The sequence below is a fragment of the Pinus tabuliformis genome, chromosome 6 (genome assembly GCF_031772625.1).
Source record: "Pinus tabuliformis cultivar Carrire ecotype Pingquan chromosome 6, CPIR1, whole genome shotgun sequence".
NCBI classification, from domain to species: Eukaryota; Viridiplantae; Streptophyta; class Pinopsida; order Pinales; family Pinaceae; genus Pinus; species Pinus tabuliformis.
In genome coordinates, this window is record NC_142292.1 from 1,732,627,972 (window position 1) to 1,732,644,201 (window position 16,230).

At 37.6% G+C, this 16,230-nt stretch overlaps 1 protein-coding gene across 1 annotated transcript in view; it reads left to right on the forward strand.

Annotated features, from left to right (window-relative positions):
* The window catches only part of LOC149265814 (DNA-binding protein LIV4-like), a 104,883-nt gene extending 98,812 nt beyond the window's left edge, over positions 1–6,071 (forward strand). The window contains exon 5 of the mRNA XM_089393884.1: positions 5,697–6,071. Within this exon, the coding sequence (XP_089250010.1) occupies positions 5,697–5,779 (83 nt within the window). The 3' untranslated portion in view covers positions 5,780–6,071. The remainder of the gene's footprint in view (positions 1–5,696) is intronic.
* Positions 6,072–16,230: the final 10,159 nt, after the last annotated feature.

Consider the following 16,230-nt stretch of genomic DNA (forward strand, 5'->3'; position numbering starts at 1 on the left):
TAATCAACAAACTATGAAAACTAATAACAATAAAGGAACATGATAGGATGAGACTGAAATCAGAAAGAATCTCAGGTTAAAACAAAATTTCTGCAAATTGTATTTTATATTAATTGAAAACAATATAATAGTGGTTCTCACATCATCGATCCCCCTTTTGTAGAGTTGAAAATCTACATGTTTATAGGGAAAGATCTCTTTACATAATCTGCCACATGGGCTAGATTCAATCGACAATTATGAGATCCTATCTGATTAATAAAACTTCAAGCCTTCATAGGAATTTCTGTTACAACAGAGTTTGAATACAAATGGGAGTCATATGGACTGTTACAATAATTTAAAGCGCGACATTGTATTGGTGGAAACTCGAACATTTGGCTCTTCGAATCCGCTGTGTTGTTTGGTGTTAAAACGTGTTGAAAATGCCATTACTATTCCACTATGTCTTTGCCCTGTTTTCTTGTTGTTTCTTTAATGACTATGCTGCTCAAGAAACGCCGAAAAACACTCTTGCTATCTCACGGAGCGGAAGCGTTCGTTGATCAATTTGGAAATCCCATTGTGGTCTTTGTTTACAAAGGAAAGCAGGAGGGCCACTTCTCTCAGAACCGTTCATATAGGCTGGGCCACATGGCAGCTAGGGATTGGAGGGAATGAACATACTATAGGGACGGGAGTGGGCATCCATGGCTGGGTTGACGCTTTGTGGATGGAGGTTGGTAGATGACGTGAAGGTGGGGTCGGGATCGTTGGTGGGAAGTGATAGGCAGAAGGAGTTACATGGCAGTGGGGGAGTGGCGGTGAAGCAGAAGTGGAGGGTGACGTAACCGGGATTATGGGTTATGGCGGGGGCGAGGAAAACCGTTTTCAGAGGGGGGTCGAAGTGGTATGCGGTATTAGAGGGGGTGCGAAATGATGCGGGGAGGACACGTAGCGGGGGGGAAACCGCTTTTCGGACCCCCCCCCGCCGATAAAGAGAAACATAGCAGGCAAGGCAAAAAGGCCTTAGAGTCGTCAGATGGAAGGTTGATTGCGATCGGGGGTGTGAACTTGTGCGAGGTTTAACCATGGGTGGACCCGGGGACTTATCGGTGGAGGAGTGATATCGGCTGAGGAGCGATATTGGCGGATCGGAAGGGTTTTGTGATATCAGCGGAGGAGTGGTGACGGTCTATGCGATATCGCAATTAGCGGGAAAGACTTGCGATTTGCGATATCACAATCGCAAGCGGAGGAGGAACATGGACGGATATGGTTTCGCAAAAGGGAAAGGGCCGATTGCGATATAGACTACGGGTCCCAGCCTTTAAAAGGACTGCGACATGCTTATTAATGTTATGAAGTATTTCAAAGGGGAATGTGGAAATGTGGCTAGAGTTGGAATGGGTGAATGCGGTTAGAGTAGGAATGGGAAACACGGCTAGAGTAGGAATGGGTGAAATGGGATGAGAATATGGGAATATGGGAATTTCTCCAAAACAAATAGAATGGACCTGTTCTTCCTCCTTAATCTCCAAATATAAAGCACAACAACCTCTTTCAAAAAAACAACAGATAGATGAAAAGATCAGTGGTGGAAAACCTTAACTAATAAAACTAAAATTTATTTTAGTGAGTTATCATGGATAATAGGAGGGATGTAGGTCCTAGAGAATCATAAATATTGGGATCCTTTTTGCAACCTACAAGGGGGATCTTGATGTAGGCCACATATAATGCGACATTGGACCTATAGAGGGACTAGTTTTGAGGAATGTCTAAGTTAAGCTCCACCGAATGTTGAACCACCCCTAGATTTTATTGAGGAAGGCATAGTCTGCCAAGGGAAGGGAGGATATGGAGAAGTGTTGGATGTGTGGGAGGAAATCCTGGTTGGTTAGAACATAATCCACCACATTGGCCTCCCCATTGTGGGGGAAGCAAGTGAAGTCACATGAACCTAGGAAGCAAGTTAGCCCGTTTAGAATCAATAAAAGGTGGGATTCCCCTAGCTGCAAAAGTTGCCTCCCATAGCTTGTAAGGGGCCCATTCTTGTCCTGTGAGCACCTATGGAGAGCCATGGACTCTAGCTCTATCTCTTGGAGGCAAAGGTAATCCTCAGAAGGATCATGGAGGGATACCTAAAGGCTTCTGTTTTGGGTGCTAAAGTCACCTATAAGGTCGATCTCCCCAAGAGTGGAATAGTGGGATATATCTGCATAAAGATCAAGAAAAGGCCCCACCCTCAAACTCCCTATGACCGCAATGTGTGACGAGGTAGGGGGAATGTAGCAAAACCACAATGTAGCTATCTCGAAGCAGGGAACTCTTTTGATGGACCTGAACCCATAGATATTTATCATGCTCATTCGATGAAATCATGGTAACTCGACCCTTGAGGGAGTCCCATACAAGATAAGCACCCCTCCCCCCCTCCACCTCTAACATTTTTATATCGTGTCTCCTGCCTACATGACCATATCTGGTGGTACTCTTGGATTGGGGATGTTGTCTACATGGGGCTTGCGTGTGTCTCGGTGAGGAAAAGAAGGTCGCGGGACCTAATAACATCACAATGAGTAAGGTGAAGACAAAAACATGCCAGTGTAGTTCCAACAATGAGTGGAGATGGTGGGGCAGCTTCCTCCAAAATGCCCCCCATTTGAATGAAACCGTCATTTGGCCCAAGGTCAGGACTATCCCAAGGGGGCAAAGCATGGATGATTTCTTTGAGATCTCGAATAATTGCCCACTTTCCCTCTTTTTGTGGTGCTACAACCTAATGTCTAGCTTGCTTGAGTTCCGCTTTTTGGGTTCTGGTGAGGTCGGTATCTAGGAAGATCCTTTTGTTGTCGACCTGACAATTATAGGTGTTTGATTAGAGGCCCCTCCTAGTTGAATTTGGAACATCATGGAAGATATTAGATTAAGGTGGGGGCAATACAATCTTTTCGATTACCCACCTCACTGCCTAAAGTGAATGATTGATTTGAGGGTAAATGTGATTCACAATTTGATGTTTAAAAAGTAAAATTGTGGCCAAGGTAAAGCCATTTATCAACAACCATTGCTTTTAGTTAAAATTTTCAAATATTTTTTTTTTTTGTTAAGTTTGGTAGCACTCTCAGATTTTTCGAGTGAGATTTCATTCCATGGTCATCACCACTTGAGCTACCCCAGGCAGAGAAAATATTCAAAATATTTTAATTTTATGTTTTATGTAAATATTTATTAACTTGTATTTTTGAAATTCTATCATAATTCTAGCTAGTAATTCTTGGGTTTTTTAGCCTAAAGTTAGATCTAGTCAAAGGGTATATTATACATTGAGTTTAGTTAGATCTAATCAAAGGGGATATTATACATTGAGTTTGAGCTTCAAACACGCATCCCTCACGGGTATATTGAGCAGATTTATGCAGATCTGTTGTAAGCTACAACCATACATATTCAGATTCTACAGAAAATTCAAGGTATAATAAGTTGGCCAAGTAATTTTATATCATATAACCATCGCAACTAGTTCCCAGATTTGTCGTTATAGTCAGTCTCAGTAATTTGGGGCTAGAATTTCCATATTCCAGCAGTTAGAGTCTTATCTGTTAGTTGGAATTTATCTTTGGCTTTCTACCCTATGGGATTTGATTGCACAACCTGTGTGGTAGAACTGAAAATTCACTTATGTTGTAGATTGAAAGCTTAGGAAGAGTTCAAAGTGATTTTCCATTGCTGACTTAGCTTTCCCAGCCCTGGATTATTTATCTACAATGTTTAGGCACTGTGGGGTGGCAGTTCAAAAGGGTTTTTGCTGTTGTTTTGGTAAATATTTTATTTTTCACTCATTTGGGCTATTTACATGTTATTTTCTTTGTGAAAGAATCACATTGTTGGTTTGTGTTTATTTTCTACATAATTATTTAATTTTTTAATAATGCATCTTGAGATCACTAAAACATTAAATAATTAACTCTTCTTTTAACCCAAGACACCATACAAGGCGCTAGTGAATCACCATACAAGGCACTAGTGAATCTTTATTGGGTGAATCGTTTCATATAGGGAATCCTTCCATATACATTCAAGAGGAAGTTGGGCTTAAAGAGTGCCGGCTCTTATCAAGGTGACAATGGGCACTTATATTGAGGTGATAGTGGGCACTTGCATCGAGGTAATAGGAAACACTTGTCTTGTGTATCATCTTTAGGAGGTTGCAAGGACTTTAACAACCTTGTTAGTTTGGGTGGTAATATTGCTTATGTGTATATATATTTTCCATTGAGAAATAATTTCTTTTATTCAGACGGGGTGCTTCTCCCAAATCATGAATGACAGTTTATTTTTCCATTGAGAAATAATTTCTTTTATTCAGACGGGGTGCTTCTCCCAAATCATGAATGACATTTTTTTAAACTTGTTGACATAGGCTAATATGCCTCAGTGAGAAGATTTGAACCAGATCCTTACTATAATGGAACAAGTGAATTGCTCAACAACATGCGAACAATCCGTTGAGCTAATCCTTTGCACTAGTTAAAATAGAGTTTGAGTGTGTATGTGTACACTAAAGATATTGAAAACTCTGTATATAGATATAGATATAGACCCATACACACTACTAGCCCTGGGGGCCTAGTAAATCAGTTAAAGCAATAATGACAAAAAAAATTAATAAGTGAATTCTATCTAGGCCCCTGGGGTTAGATTTAGTAAATCAGTTAAAGCAATAATGACAAAAAAAATTAATAAGTGAATTCTATCTAGGCCCCTGGGGTTAGATTATGTGTATTCAAAGAATTTAAGAAGTGAATTCTATCTAGGCCCTTGGGGTTAGATTGTTCGCTTATAGAATATATTGTAAAGTGTATTCATAGAATGTGAGAAATCACTTCATGAAACAAAGTGCATTCATAGAGAGTAAGAAACCGCTTAAAGGTTTATATATATATATAATATATAATATAATATTGATGACAATTGGTCGTAGATGGGGCATGGATGAGAGGTGGCCTAGTGGGGGTGGCTGTCAAAATATTACATAGCTATTAAAAATATTATTTAACTACTTTTACTATCCATGTAATACTTTAATTAAAGTGCCTAACCATCATTCATGCACAACCGATTGTAATTAATGTTGTTGTGTTATTGGCTAGTTTCATGTTAATAGATGCCTATTTGAATTATCTTGTGCTAGGCTGGTTAGTCTACATCAAGAAGTTCAGTGAGTAGAGATACTATGTATAAATTTGAAAAAACATTCAATTGACTTTTTCAAAGCATTCTCCACTCTCTATATGTCTAAACTTATATACTACCTTTAGTTCTATAATTTAGTATTTTCTTTTTGAAGTTTATAGTGGGTAGTTCAGATGTAATTGACCTTGCTGTATAAATAATTTGATTGATGAAATTAAATGATTTTCAGTTTCAAATTGCCCTAACCATATCTGTCTCCGTTAGGAATTCATTCCTCTCCTGCACTTCCGGGGGTTACATTTCCTTAATTTCGTGTGATTTCCTCCGGACACGATCCAATCTGTCCTTACACGGAAAACATAATTTCACAAACAAATATTGGTATAGTTTGTTTATTCGGATCTCGATGTCTGTTCTCTGTCTGTCCTCTCTGAAGTTTAATCAAGATTAACAAGGGAAATTTTCGGGAAGATTGTTGAATTCGTATTTTTCTGATGACAATCTGTGGTGACTCACAGGTGACAATCGATTGGATCAACAAAAGCTCTACATTTGCAACTCCTCTCATGGGACACTGGATGCAGAGGATCCACAAGATTAAAGATCTTTTCTGAATGGTCACTTTCACACATGTCCACTATGAGTTCAACAAATCTGCTGATGCTCTGTCTAAGGAAGGTCTCTACATGTTTCCAGATTATATCCTTTCGGCTGGGATGTCTACAGGATTCGGGATACTTCCAATGGGGTTGAAATGGATCCACGGCTCTCTGGTTTCCGACTGCTTTACCCTGGTGGTTATAAGATTCCTATTCGTCCATCTATGCTTCATATTTTGGCTATGGCGACACATCTCTGCGTCTTACTTTTGTTTGATATTCTGTTTAGCATTACTCTTTTGTGTAATTTATATGTCTGGTTTATTCTGATGTATACGCTACAATGCCGAATATAGTCCATGACAGAACCTATTTGTAAACTTTGATTACATAAATCGAAAGTTCAATCTTCCTTTTGTGAAAAAAAAGTTTCTGATGCATTACACGTTGTTTAGACCTGCAAAGAGAAGCGGCACGGCTGGAATGGAATGAATGAGCGAGATGTGATTAGAATGTATTCCATATTAGTATATATTTATTTTAAATATAGATTTAATCTTGTGCTACCTTCTCTAGAAATGGGGTGAATAACGGACATGTAAAAAATAGAAAATGAGAAGGTCCTACCCAACCTTACAAAAAAAATATGAGTATAGAGAGATCTAATTTATGTGAATAGAATATATTTTAAATATGGATTTAATATGGGAGTTGTCTATAATGTGATTTTTTGGAGATTTTGGTGATGGAATCCTGCTGAAAAATTTGAGTTTAAATCTTGATTTGTATTATTTAAAATGGTTTTTACTAGCTATCAAACTTGCGATTCCAATAAATTGCTGTCGGATTTTGACCGGAAAAACCCACTGGAAAAGCTTCCAAAAAGTCATTATAGACAAGTGCTTTAATATGAGTTTAGAGAAATCTAATTTATGTGAATGGAATTTATTTGTGGTATGTAAATGAACTCTATTCCACATTAGCGTAAATCTATTTTAAATATGAATTTAATATGAGTTTAGAGGGCTCTAATTTCTTCAGATTTTTTATGAGCCCATATTATCTAAATGTTTTGTATAGTTATTGTTTTATTAGATTTTTATTTTTTATTTTTATTTTGTGTAATATGAGCAAAATTTCATATTTGATGACTAAACAGACATCCTTACACATCATATTAGGCTGTAGAGTAAGCCTCTGGTCTCAACTAGAAAACTATCCTAAAAATTACTTACTGAAATGAATAATTAAATAGACATCCTTACACATCATACTAGATTGTAGAGTAAACCTCTAACTTAATTAGAGAACTATTCTAAAAAATTACTTACTAAAATGAATAATTAATTATTCCTCGTACCTATTTTGAAATAGAATTTTGGAATTTTCATTTTTATAAATTACAGAAAGTGAAAATGGAACGCAATTGCGAGGCTGGTAAAGATTTCAAGTAAATTATCCACCTAAATTTCATGCTATCGAATTGTGGTTGCTTTGAAGAACTGAATATTATATTAAATTGGTTGAAATGTTATTACTTTATTAATTTTGCCTATAGCATTGAAGTATTTATTTTTATATTTATTTATTATTTAAAGATTTAAAAAATTATAAAAATGAAATACTATTTATTCGAGTATCTTATATTTTCATTAATTAAATTCCTCCCACTAGGAAAAAGGGAAGTTTGTTTGTCAAAATTCACATTTAACAAGTAATCACCTTTGTCATGTTTGTTTTGGACGCAGGAATCCCCTAAACAAAATTTATATTTTCTTTTCACAATGAACAAGAATAGGTTTAATGAGAGTGAACTCAACTCATGTGGCCAACTGAAATCTATTTGTATAAAAATATTATTTTTATATTATTTGTATTGAAATACTGTTTTTCTTGAAATCTAGGTTTGTGATTAATAAATATAATTTATTTTTAATGATTTTTTTACTTATGAACTTTTTTGAATTCCAATCTATGTAACTTTTAGGGTTTTTTATTTTTTGTTTGAGTGTATTTAATTTGTCTTAATTTAACAATCTATTGCAGTATAACTTTTGAGGGTTTTTTACTTTTTGTTTGAGTGTATTCAATTTGTCTTAATTTAACAATCTATTGCACTATAGCTTATTTTTCTTTTTTAATATTGCTTTGAATAATGACCGAGCTTTTTTTTCTTCTTTCAAAGTCTTTTCTTTTCAATTCCAACCCATGTAACTTTTAGGGTCCCTCAATTTTTGTTTACATGTATATCCTTTGTCTTAATTTAACAATCCAAAGCACTTTGACCTAGTTTTCTTTATTAAACATTATTTTGAATAATCACTTTATTACTCATATTCTTCGTTTCTTTTGAATTCCAATGCATGTAACTTATGTTAGAAAATAAAAAAGTAAGAAATGTTTTCTTTAGTTGATAATTACTTGTGATATCTTTGAATTTTTTGTATCTTTCTTATTTTCTTCTTTTATCTTAGTTCATTAAGCAATTCTCAAAAGCAAAATATCAAGATCACAAACACTAGAAGTAGGCAGACAACTAAGGCTAAAACCCCTATATAGGGGAAAACCTTGTCAAGAACTTTTCCTTCAATAATTCAATTTGAGATGGACCAAGACCCTAGACCTACAAACTTTCCTCCTCCACCAACTCAACCCTCAAAGATGATATAGTAGTCTCTTCTTATGTAGCAGCTCCAACCCAACACCAATCCAGGAATTCGACTTCCCAGTTGCAGAGTTTCGACCCCCAACAACAAAATTTTGGTCTCCCAATTAGTGCAAAATTTCATCCCCCTTCCAGCAGCTGCAAAACTTCAAACGCGTGAGAAAGAGAGAAAATTTTGACCTTTTATGTTTGAGAGAGACCTTCTTCTTTTCTATCATTCTTCTCCTTGTTCCTTGAAATTCACACTTTTTCTAAGCCCAGAAACTGCAAATCGAACTTGTTGTGGGTGAGTGACAAATGAGATCAAGTTGTCCAAGGCTACAATGCCCATTGTTTCTCTATACCAAGAAAACTTCTCAGTGCTCATGGGTTTTGTCAATGCATTTGCAAGATTCTTCAAAGTGTCCACCTTTACCAACAACACCTTTTTATCTTCAACCATATCCCTCACAAAGTGATACTGAACATCAATGTACTTTGTCTTTTAATGATGAGCAGGGTTCTTTGCCAAGAAAATTGCACTTTGGCTATCACAATCTATCCTTATAGCTCGTTTTACCAACCTAATACTTGAACACAATCTCTGCAACCAAACTGGTTCCTTGCTTGCATTAGTGGATGCCATGTATTCAACCTTTGTAGTTGAAAGTGTCATTACAAACTATTTCTTGCTCATCTAATTGACTGCTCCTCCAAATAGGTTAAACACATACCCCTTTGTAAATATTCTCTGATCCAAATCTCTAGCCTAGTCTGCATCAACAAAGCCATGTATGTCCAAAACTCTATCCAATTGTAGTCTTCCTTGGTAGCATAGACCACAATCAATACTAAATAGTACCACCACCATAAGCCTCATTTTTGTCCAAAGATGCCATTTCATCAAGCATGGCCTCCTTCTAGAGTTTTCTATCTTCTGAATCCACTACCTCCTTGACAGTTATGTGATCATCATCAATAATAGATCAAGCAAAATTTGAATAGAAAGAATATGAAATATACCTCTTTGGTTGTCTACTCTCTTGAATTGACCTTTTCAAAACTAGAGTGTGTGGCTCTTCCTCTTTTGATTCTTGTTCTGTTGTAGAGTCTGATTCTTCGTCCTTTAGTTCGAAAATTTATCTTCTCAAGTTCCTTTCGTAAGACTTCATGTTTAATAACATCTTTCAACTCTCTAAACACCACATCTCGGTTGTACACAACTTTCCTTTTTTTTGGGTTCGAAAGCTTATAACCTTTTAAACCATCCTTATACCCAATAAAAATGCACCTTTTAGATTTACTATCCAACTTGGTTCTTTTATCCTTTGGAACATGTACATATGCATCATATCCAAATACCCTCATATGTGAAATAGAGGGTTTATTACCAGTTCATACCTCACGTGGAGTCTTATTCTCCAATGCTGATGAAGGTGATCTATTAAACAGGTAACATGCAGTATCCACTGTCTCTACCCAGAATTCTTGCCCTAATCTAATGCCACTAAGCATGCTTCTTTCATTTTCCATCAAAGTCATGTTCATTTTTTTGCAACTCCATTTTGTTGAGGTGTGTATGGAGTAATATTTTGTCATGCTATACCACACTTCTTACATAACTCTTCAAATTCCTTTTTGCAGAACCCTCAAATTCCTCGAGAAGCCATCTATAAATAAGACATAGTACATAGATTTACCCATTGATGGAACTGACACAAGTCCAAACACATCATGTGTACAAACTCTAATATGCCTTTCGCCCTCTTAGCACCAGAGGGGAAGCTCCCCCGATTCTTCTTACCATATACACAATGTTCACAGAAATTGAAATCCAGAGAGAAGTTAGGCATACCTTCTACCATACCATTACCATGTAGTATTCGAAGACCCTGTTGGCATTGATGTGTGTTGCAATGTTGCAGATGTGTGGTTGATTGTAATTGATGTCAACCCACTTTCTTAGGCTATAGGTGTGTTGGTTATGCATATGTATGTGTGGCTGCAGATGGTTGAGGTGCTTGATGATCAAGGTGATGATGGAGATATGGTAGATGGTCCTTGGTTGGATGAAGGTGTGTTGCATTAGCTTAGAGGCCTTCCCATGATGATGGTCTTCATGATCATGTTGCATACATATGGTGATTTCTGCTTCAAGGGTTAGTGTTGAGGAGCATTGTTGATTACATATCCATGGTCTCCATGTCCCGAATTATGTATCCCATGTTGACATGTTATACATTGGTCTTGGAGAGGATCTACATGTGATTATAGATGCTTGAGATGGTTGTGCAAATGTTGGAGGATGTATGACAAGGATGTTGCAAAGATGTTTGATGACCCAGTTGCTTAGTATGGTTGTTGGTTAGCATCCTAGTCAACCTAGATTGACTTGGGATGATGATGGATTTTCTATAGTGGATTTATGGAGTGTCGCAGAGGGTTCAATGGCTCCTAGAGGACCTACAGAAGCTTGTCAAGCTCTGGGATAGGTTTGAGCAGTTTCTGAGTTGAGTTCACTGATGTTTGACCTTCCTTAGCCCCAATCACATGCATGATGGGTCAAGGGAGCGGTTGGAGAGCTCCAGTCACATGGATGCAGGCCCAAGGGAGCGGTTATAGCTCCAGTCGCTCAGAGGACAATGCTAAGGGAGTGACTGAGGGATTTCATGTGTTTTATGGCGTAATCCTTGCGTTGCCCAACCAATTTTGGTGTTGTGGCGATGTTATTGATCGAGAATTTTTGGCATATGGTCAAAAAAAGTTTGTGGGCCCTCTAGAAGCTGATGAAGGTTGAAGATATCAAAGGGCTAGTGGAGTTAGTGACTGATTTGGTTAAGAAGCCTTCCTCAACCAAATCTGAACCATGTGAACAAATTTGTTGAGTCTTCCATATGTTGTTGCATTTACTAAGTTAATCATATTTTAAAATGTTAAATAAATGGAAGAAGGCTTTGAGTTCATTTGGTTGGCTATTGTGAGAGTGTAAGAATATGCCATTGTGAGGGCATTATGAGTGAATAGAGATTGTTGCAACTATTCACACAATATTATAGAGATGTATCAGAATTGAGTACACAGAATTCAAAGATCTTTTATGTGGTTGAGTGGAGAAGAATTGGGAGCTTCTTGTGTGTTTGAGAGCAGAGTTTTGGTGTGAGTAGAAGAGAATAAAAATTCCTCTTCGGGAAAGCTTTATAATTCATATTTTATGAGAAGAATGTTAAAGCCGTTAGGTTTCTCATGTTGAGCGAATTGAGAACCTAGTCTGAAAATATATGAAACATGGTTTTCATGGAGGAAGTGAAGACATAGAGGCTTCACTAGAGACAATGATTTGGCTGATTCAGTAGTAGGAAGAGTTTTCTCTATCCAATAGAAGTTGGACAGTCCAATGGTGGTTGGGCGAGGATCGCTGGTCGTGGGAGCTTCCAGCAGATGGTAGTTCGTAGATCCGCGAGAGAAACATATTTATGAATTAATAGATGCCAACATACCATAGAGAAATCCAAGTCTTCTGACTATCAGTGTTGCTAATCCATGTACAATTTTCTTAGCATAATAATAAAAGAACTGATCAGTGCAACAACATCTGGGTGGTTTTATCTTGAAAGGGTTTCCACCAGAAATACTTGTGTTCTTGTGTGTGCATGTTTGTGTTTCTCATGGTGATTTCTCATGTTGTTATGATTTCGGTTTATTGTTGCTTACATGTCTTGATGATCTAATGTTGTACATGTAGATGGGTAATTAAGTTTTGGAAAAAGAGCTATAAATAATGAAAATTGATTTAAAGGCCATCACTACTGATTCATCCCCCTTCTCAGTAGTGAATATATTTCCAACAATTGGTATCAGAGCTAGTGCTCTTCAGTGAAGCTTGACTACTTAGAGAGCAGATCATTGATCATGGCCAAAAACAGAAGGAGGATTCCTCAAAAGACAAGATGTTTGAAGAAGGAAGAAAATCAATCCACTGCAAAGGAAGCAACAAATTCTGAAATTTCAGCTAGAGAAATTATGTTACAAGGTAAGATGTTGGAAGCATTTGAATGATTCATTTGATTTTGATATTGATGATGAGAAGGATGTTGCTCACATTTTGGATGAATATGAATCAACAATGATTGTTATCAAATAATTAGATGTTGAAGTTGGAAAACTAACCACTGCATGTAAAGATCATAAAATACTTGTAGATTTCTGATGAGAAGGAAAATGGTCTAAGAGAAGAGATCAATGGATTGAAAATTCAGCTTGAGGAGGCAAAGAAGACTGAGGAAGAAATAAGAAAGCAACATAAAAATAAGGATGAAGAATGTCATTGTGGCACATACACATGCAAGATAGCATCCAATCAAAGTTTGGAGGAAGGAGTAGCAAGGACCAACAAGAAGAAGATGAGGCTTGCATGGCCTCAGGGGGAGCTATGGTGCATCTTATTTTTTTATGTAGAATCATTGATGGTGTTTCCATAGCTAGTGAAGTGTGTGTGATTTATCTGTTGAGGAGTTGTTTTTGTTGCATATTATTTTTGATGGATTTTATTTTTGCTACTGATGTTGGATTTGTTAAGGTGTGATCAGGAGAAGAGATGGCACAATTTTAGGGGGAGCACTTATATGCTTCCAATATTTTGATGGATCCAAGATTCCTTGGAGGAGTTGGCTATATGCTCATTGCTATATGTTTATTGATATATCATTGTTGTAGGAGCTTGCATTTTGGTTATGCATGGAGAGCATACCACACATGCAGTTGGATTGTATCATGCATCTTGGGTTGATCATTTTATGCACATGGTTGTGCCATGGAGATTAGTATGACGATGATATTTTCATGTAATGATATGAAGTATGATGGTGGATGATGTTTATAGTTGTTGATGTGATGTTGTTGCTATCAGTTTTTGTTATCATTTAGAAGTTAATGCTTCATGTGATGGTTTGTAACGGACTAGAGTTAAAAGTTAATAAAGACAAAATAAGACCACGGTAAAGGGACACTTATTCCAAGTTGCATGTTGGGTAAAATATCCTAGTGGGAATCACTTGTTGTGTTTATGGCTAAGGGGAAGTTGACAAAGGCAATGGAAAACACTTTCGAAAGGCAAAGTGGTATTTATTTATGAAAATAATGGAAATTAGGAGAAAAAGGAGGTGAATGGTCATAGGTTGCATGTGAGGAGGAAAAAGAAAGAAAATAATTGAAAATGAAGAAAATTAGAGGCATCAATAATAAAAAAACATTAGAGCATCGGTTGGTATCCTTTTGTTAGTTCAGTTTTGGAATTAGTTTTAGAGAGGAGAAGAGCACCAAGAGGAGAAGGAAATAAAACAAGCAAATGAAGGAGAATGAAAGAAAAGGAAGGACAAGGAAAGCAAGGAAAAGTTGGATCAAGCAACTTCAACAAAAATACTTGCAGGTAACAGGTTGCATGTATGATTTCCTAACTGGTTTTGACATGCATGGTATGTGCATGTTGGTATTTGGTTCTTTTGTTGTCATTGGAATGGATTTTGTCAGGTTTCGACAGTGTATTTTAGCCTAGCCTTGCAATTTCCGGATAGACATGGTGTGATGGGACTTTTCTCGATTGGAGCTTTGGATTGCTAGAAGATTTTGGATCCAGGTGAGGTGGTTTTAGGAAAATTCACAAAGGCCTAAGAATCTCTTGAATGGTAATGGCGGGATACACGGTAAATCCTAAGGGTGGAGACAGAGAAATTCCTCAAGGTATTGGAGAAGAAATTTTGAGGCATCCAAGTTCGGTTTGGTTTTGTGATCTCAACATTGGTTTAGGTGAGATCATGGTATGGTGAGAGTGGACGTGGTTTAACCTCTGGATTCCCTCAATTGTTTATGGATTGGTTTATCCCATGAGATCACACATTCATGCTTGGAATATGGCACGAGGGTGATTGGTTAAAAGAAAGAGTTGGTTCAGCCAATCTATAGTCGAGTGGTATGTGGAAGTCTCGAACTTGGTTGGATTTTGTTTGTTTAATAAGAGCTAAGTTACCCTTTATTTTGATGAGTAAATGTACTTTTTATTATGTGGCTTTAATGGATGTTATCTCATTGTTGTTTATTTGGTTATATGCTGGTTATAATCATGGTTATATAATAGTTCTCAGTCATGGCTCTTTTCATGTTTTTATTTGTAAATGAATAAATAATGGATGCAAGACCTAATTGGTGTTATAACAACTAATGTGAGAAGGCAGTGACCCTTCTTATTAAACCTCAGATAAGTTTTCAGTCCCTTTGTTCAGACTTGCATTCATGACCTGTAGGTTGCATATTTACCAAGTGTTTGACGGAATGTCAGTGCCAATTAGGGAATGTTAGGTCAAGTTTTGGTTTTAATTTTTGGTTAACAAGCATTGTCTTCATGTTTTTTATGAGTTCTGACAATTTCATAGAGTTCTAGGCAGAGGTTAAACCCCATCCCTGGAAAATAGCCTTAAATCTCACACTTGCTAGCATAGCACTGTGTTGGCTTGTAGGGGCCTGACCTAGGTTCAGAGGTGATTTAGCTAAACAAATCTTGGTACTACTGTCCCTTTCGGAAATAGTCCGCGGAGCGCAGATTGAGTTCTCACCCGAAGAAGTATGGGAGGGTGCTAGAACTAGGTTTCTGCACCCTGGGGATGTCTGATGAGCTTTTGGCGGTTTGCGGTTTGACCCCGTGCGCACATTGCTATGCGCATCTATTAGTCCCTCACAACATGTGATGTTGCCTTCGCGCAGCCCTACTCGAGGTGCGATCCGTATTATACCCAAGTTCCTTACTATTTAACCTGTTATTACCCGATTACTTAACTTATCTGTGTAATATTAGTGATAATTAACAGTATATCCAGTAATCATATAAGTGTGCGCGATAAACAAAATAGTATAAATGTATAAAATGAAATACACAAGCAGATGCATAGAATTTGGAATCAACTTCTCTTTATTATTCTTCGTTCAAGGTTACAGACTCGACACCGCCCTGCACACTCAGCTGCAGAGCCTCTTCCTACTACTACGACCCAATACACTTAGACTCTTACTCTATACTCGAACCATTCATACTCATCTATCTCTAATTCGCTAATTAGCTATCTTTACAACTTAGAGCCTCGCTCTATTTATACAATCCCATGGTCCGTGGACCATGGGTAGGCTGACATGACATTACATTACATTACAAAACTTAGGGCGGACAACCCTATGACTCAAACTATGACTCAAACTATACTTTGCTCTTCTTGCCCGCAATTCGCAGAGTTTTACAATACATCTGACCAAAACTTGGGCTTTGAGCCCCAAAACATGTTGTGGGGGGATCTGATGCCCAACAGGCCCCTAACACAAACATCGTGACTCGCTCTCGAGTCACTCCGTCGGCCTCGATATCTGCTGTAATGGTGAAGGCCTCGTCACTCCATGGCTAGACACGCGCTTTGAGAAGTTCCTCTTTCTGTCTTGCGGCATCCACCTGCTCTTTTAGTGCCCTTGCTTGCTGCATATTTGCAATCCGTTGAGTGAGGATGACTTTCTGTGTAGTTCCTCGAACACTATCATACTGCTCCTGAAGTTCGCGTGCCTCTGTTTCCAGGCGTTGTATGTTGGGGTCCTCCTGCAAGGATGTGAGGATGCCAAAGGCTTGGTCCAACATATGGGTATAGTCTTGCACTACCCTTCCAAATTATTCCAACCCTGTTTGGATAGCACTAACGCACTGCTCTCGAACTTCCGCGGGAGTGGAAGGTTACATCTTCAGCCGCAGCTCGACAATCTAGAGATTCAGCTCCAGCTACA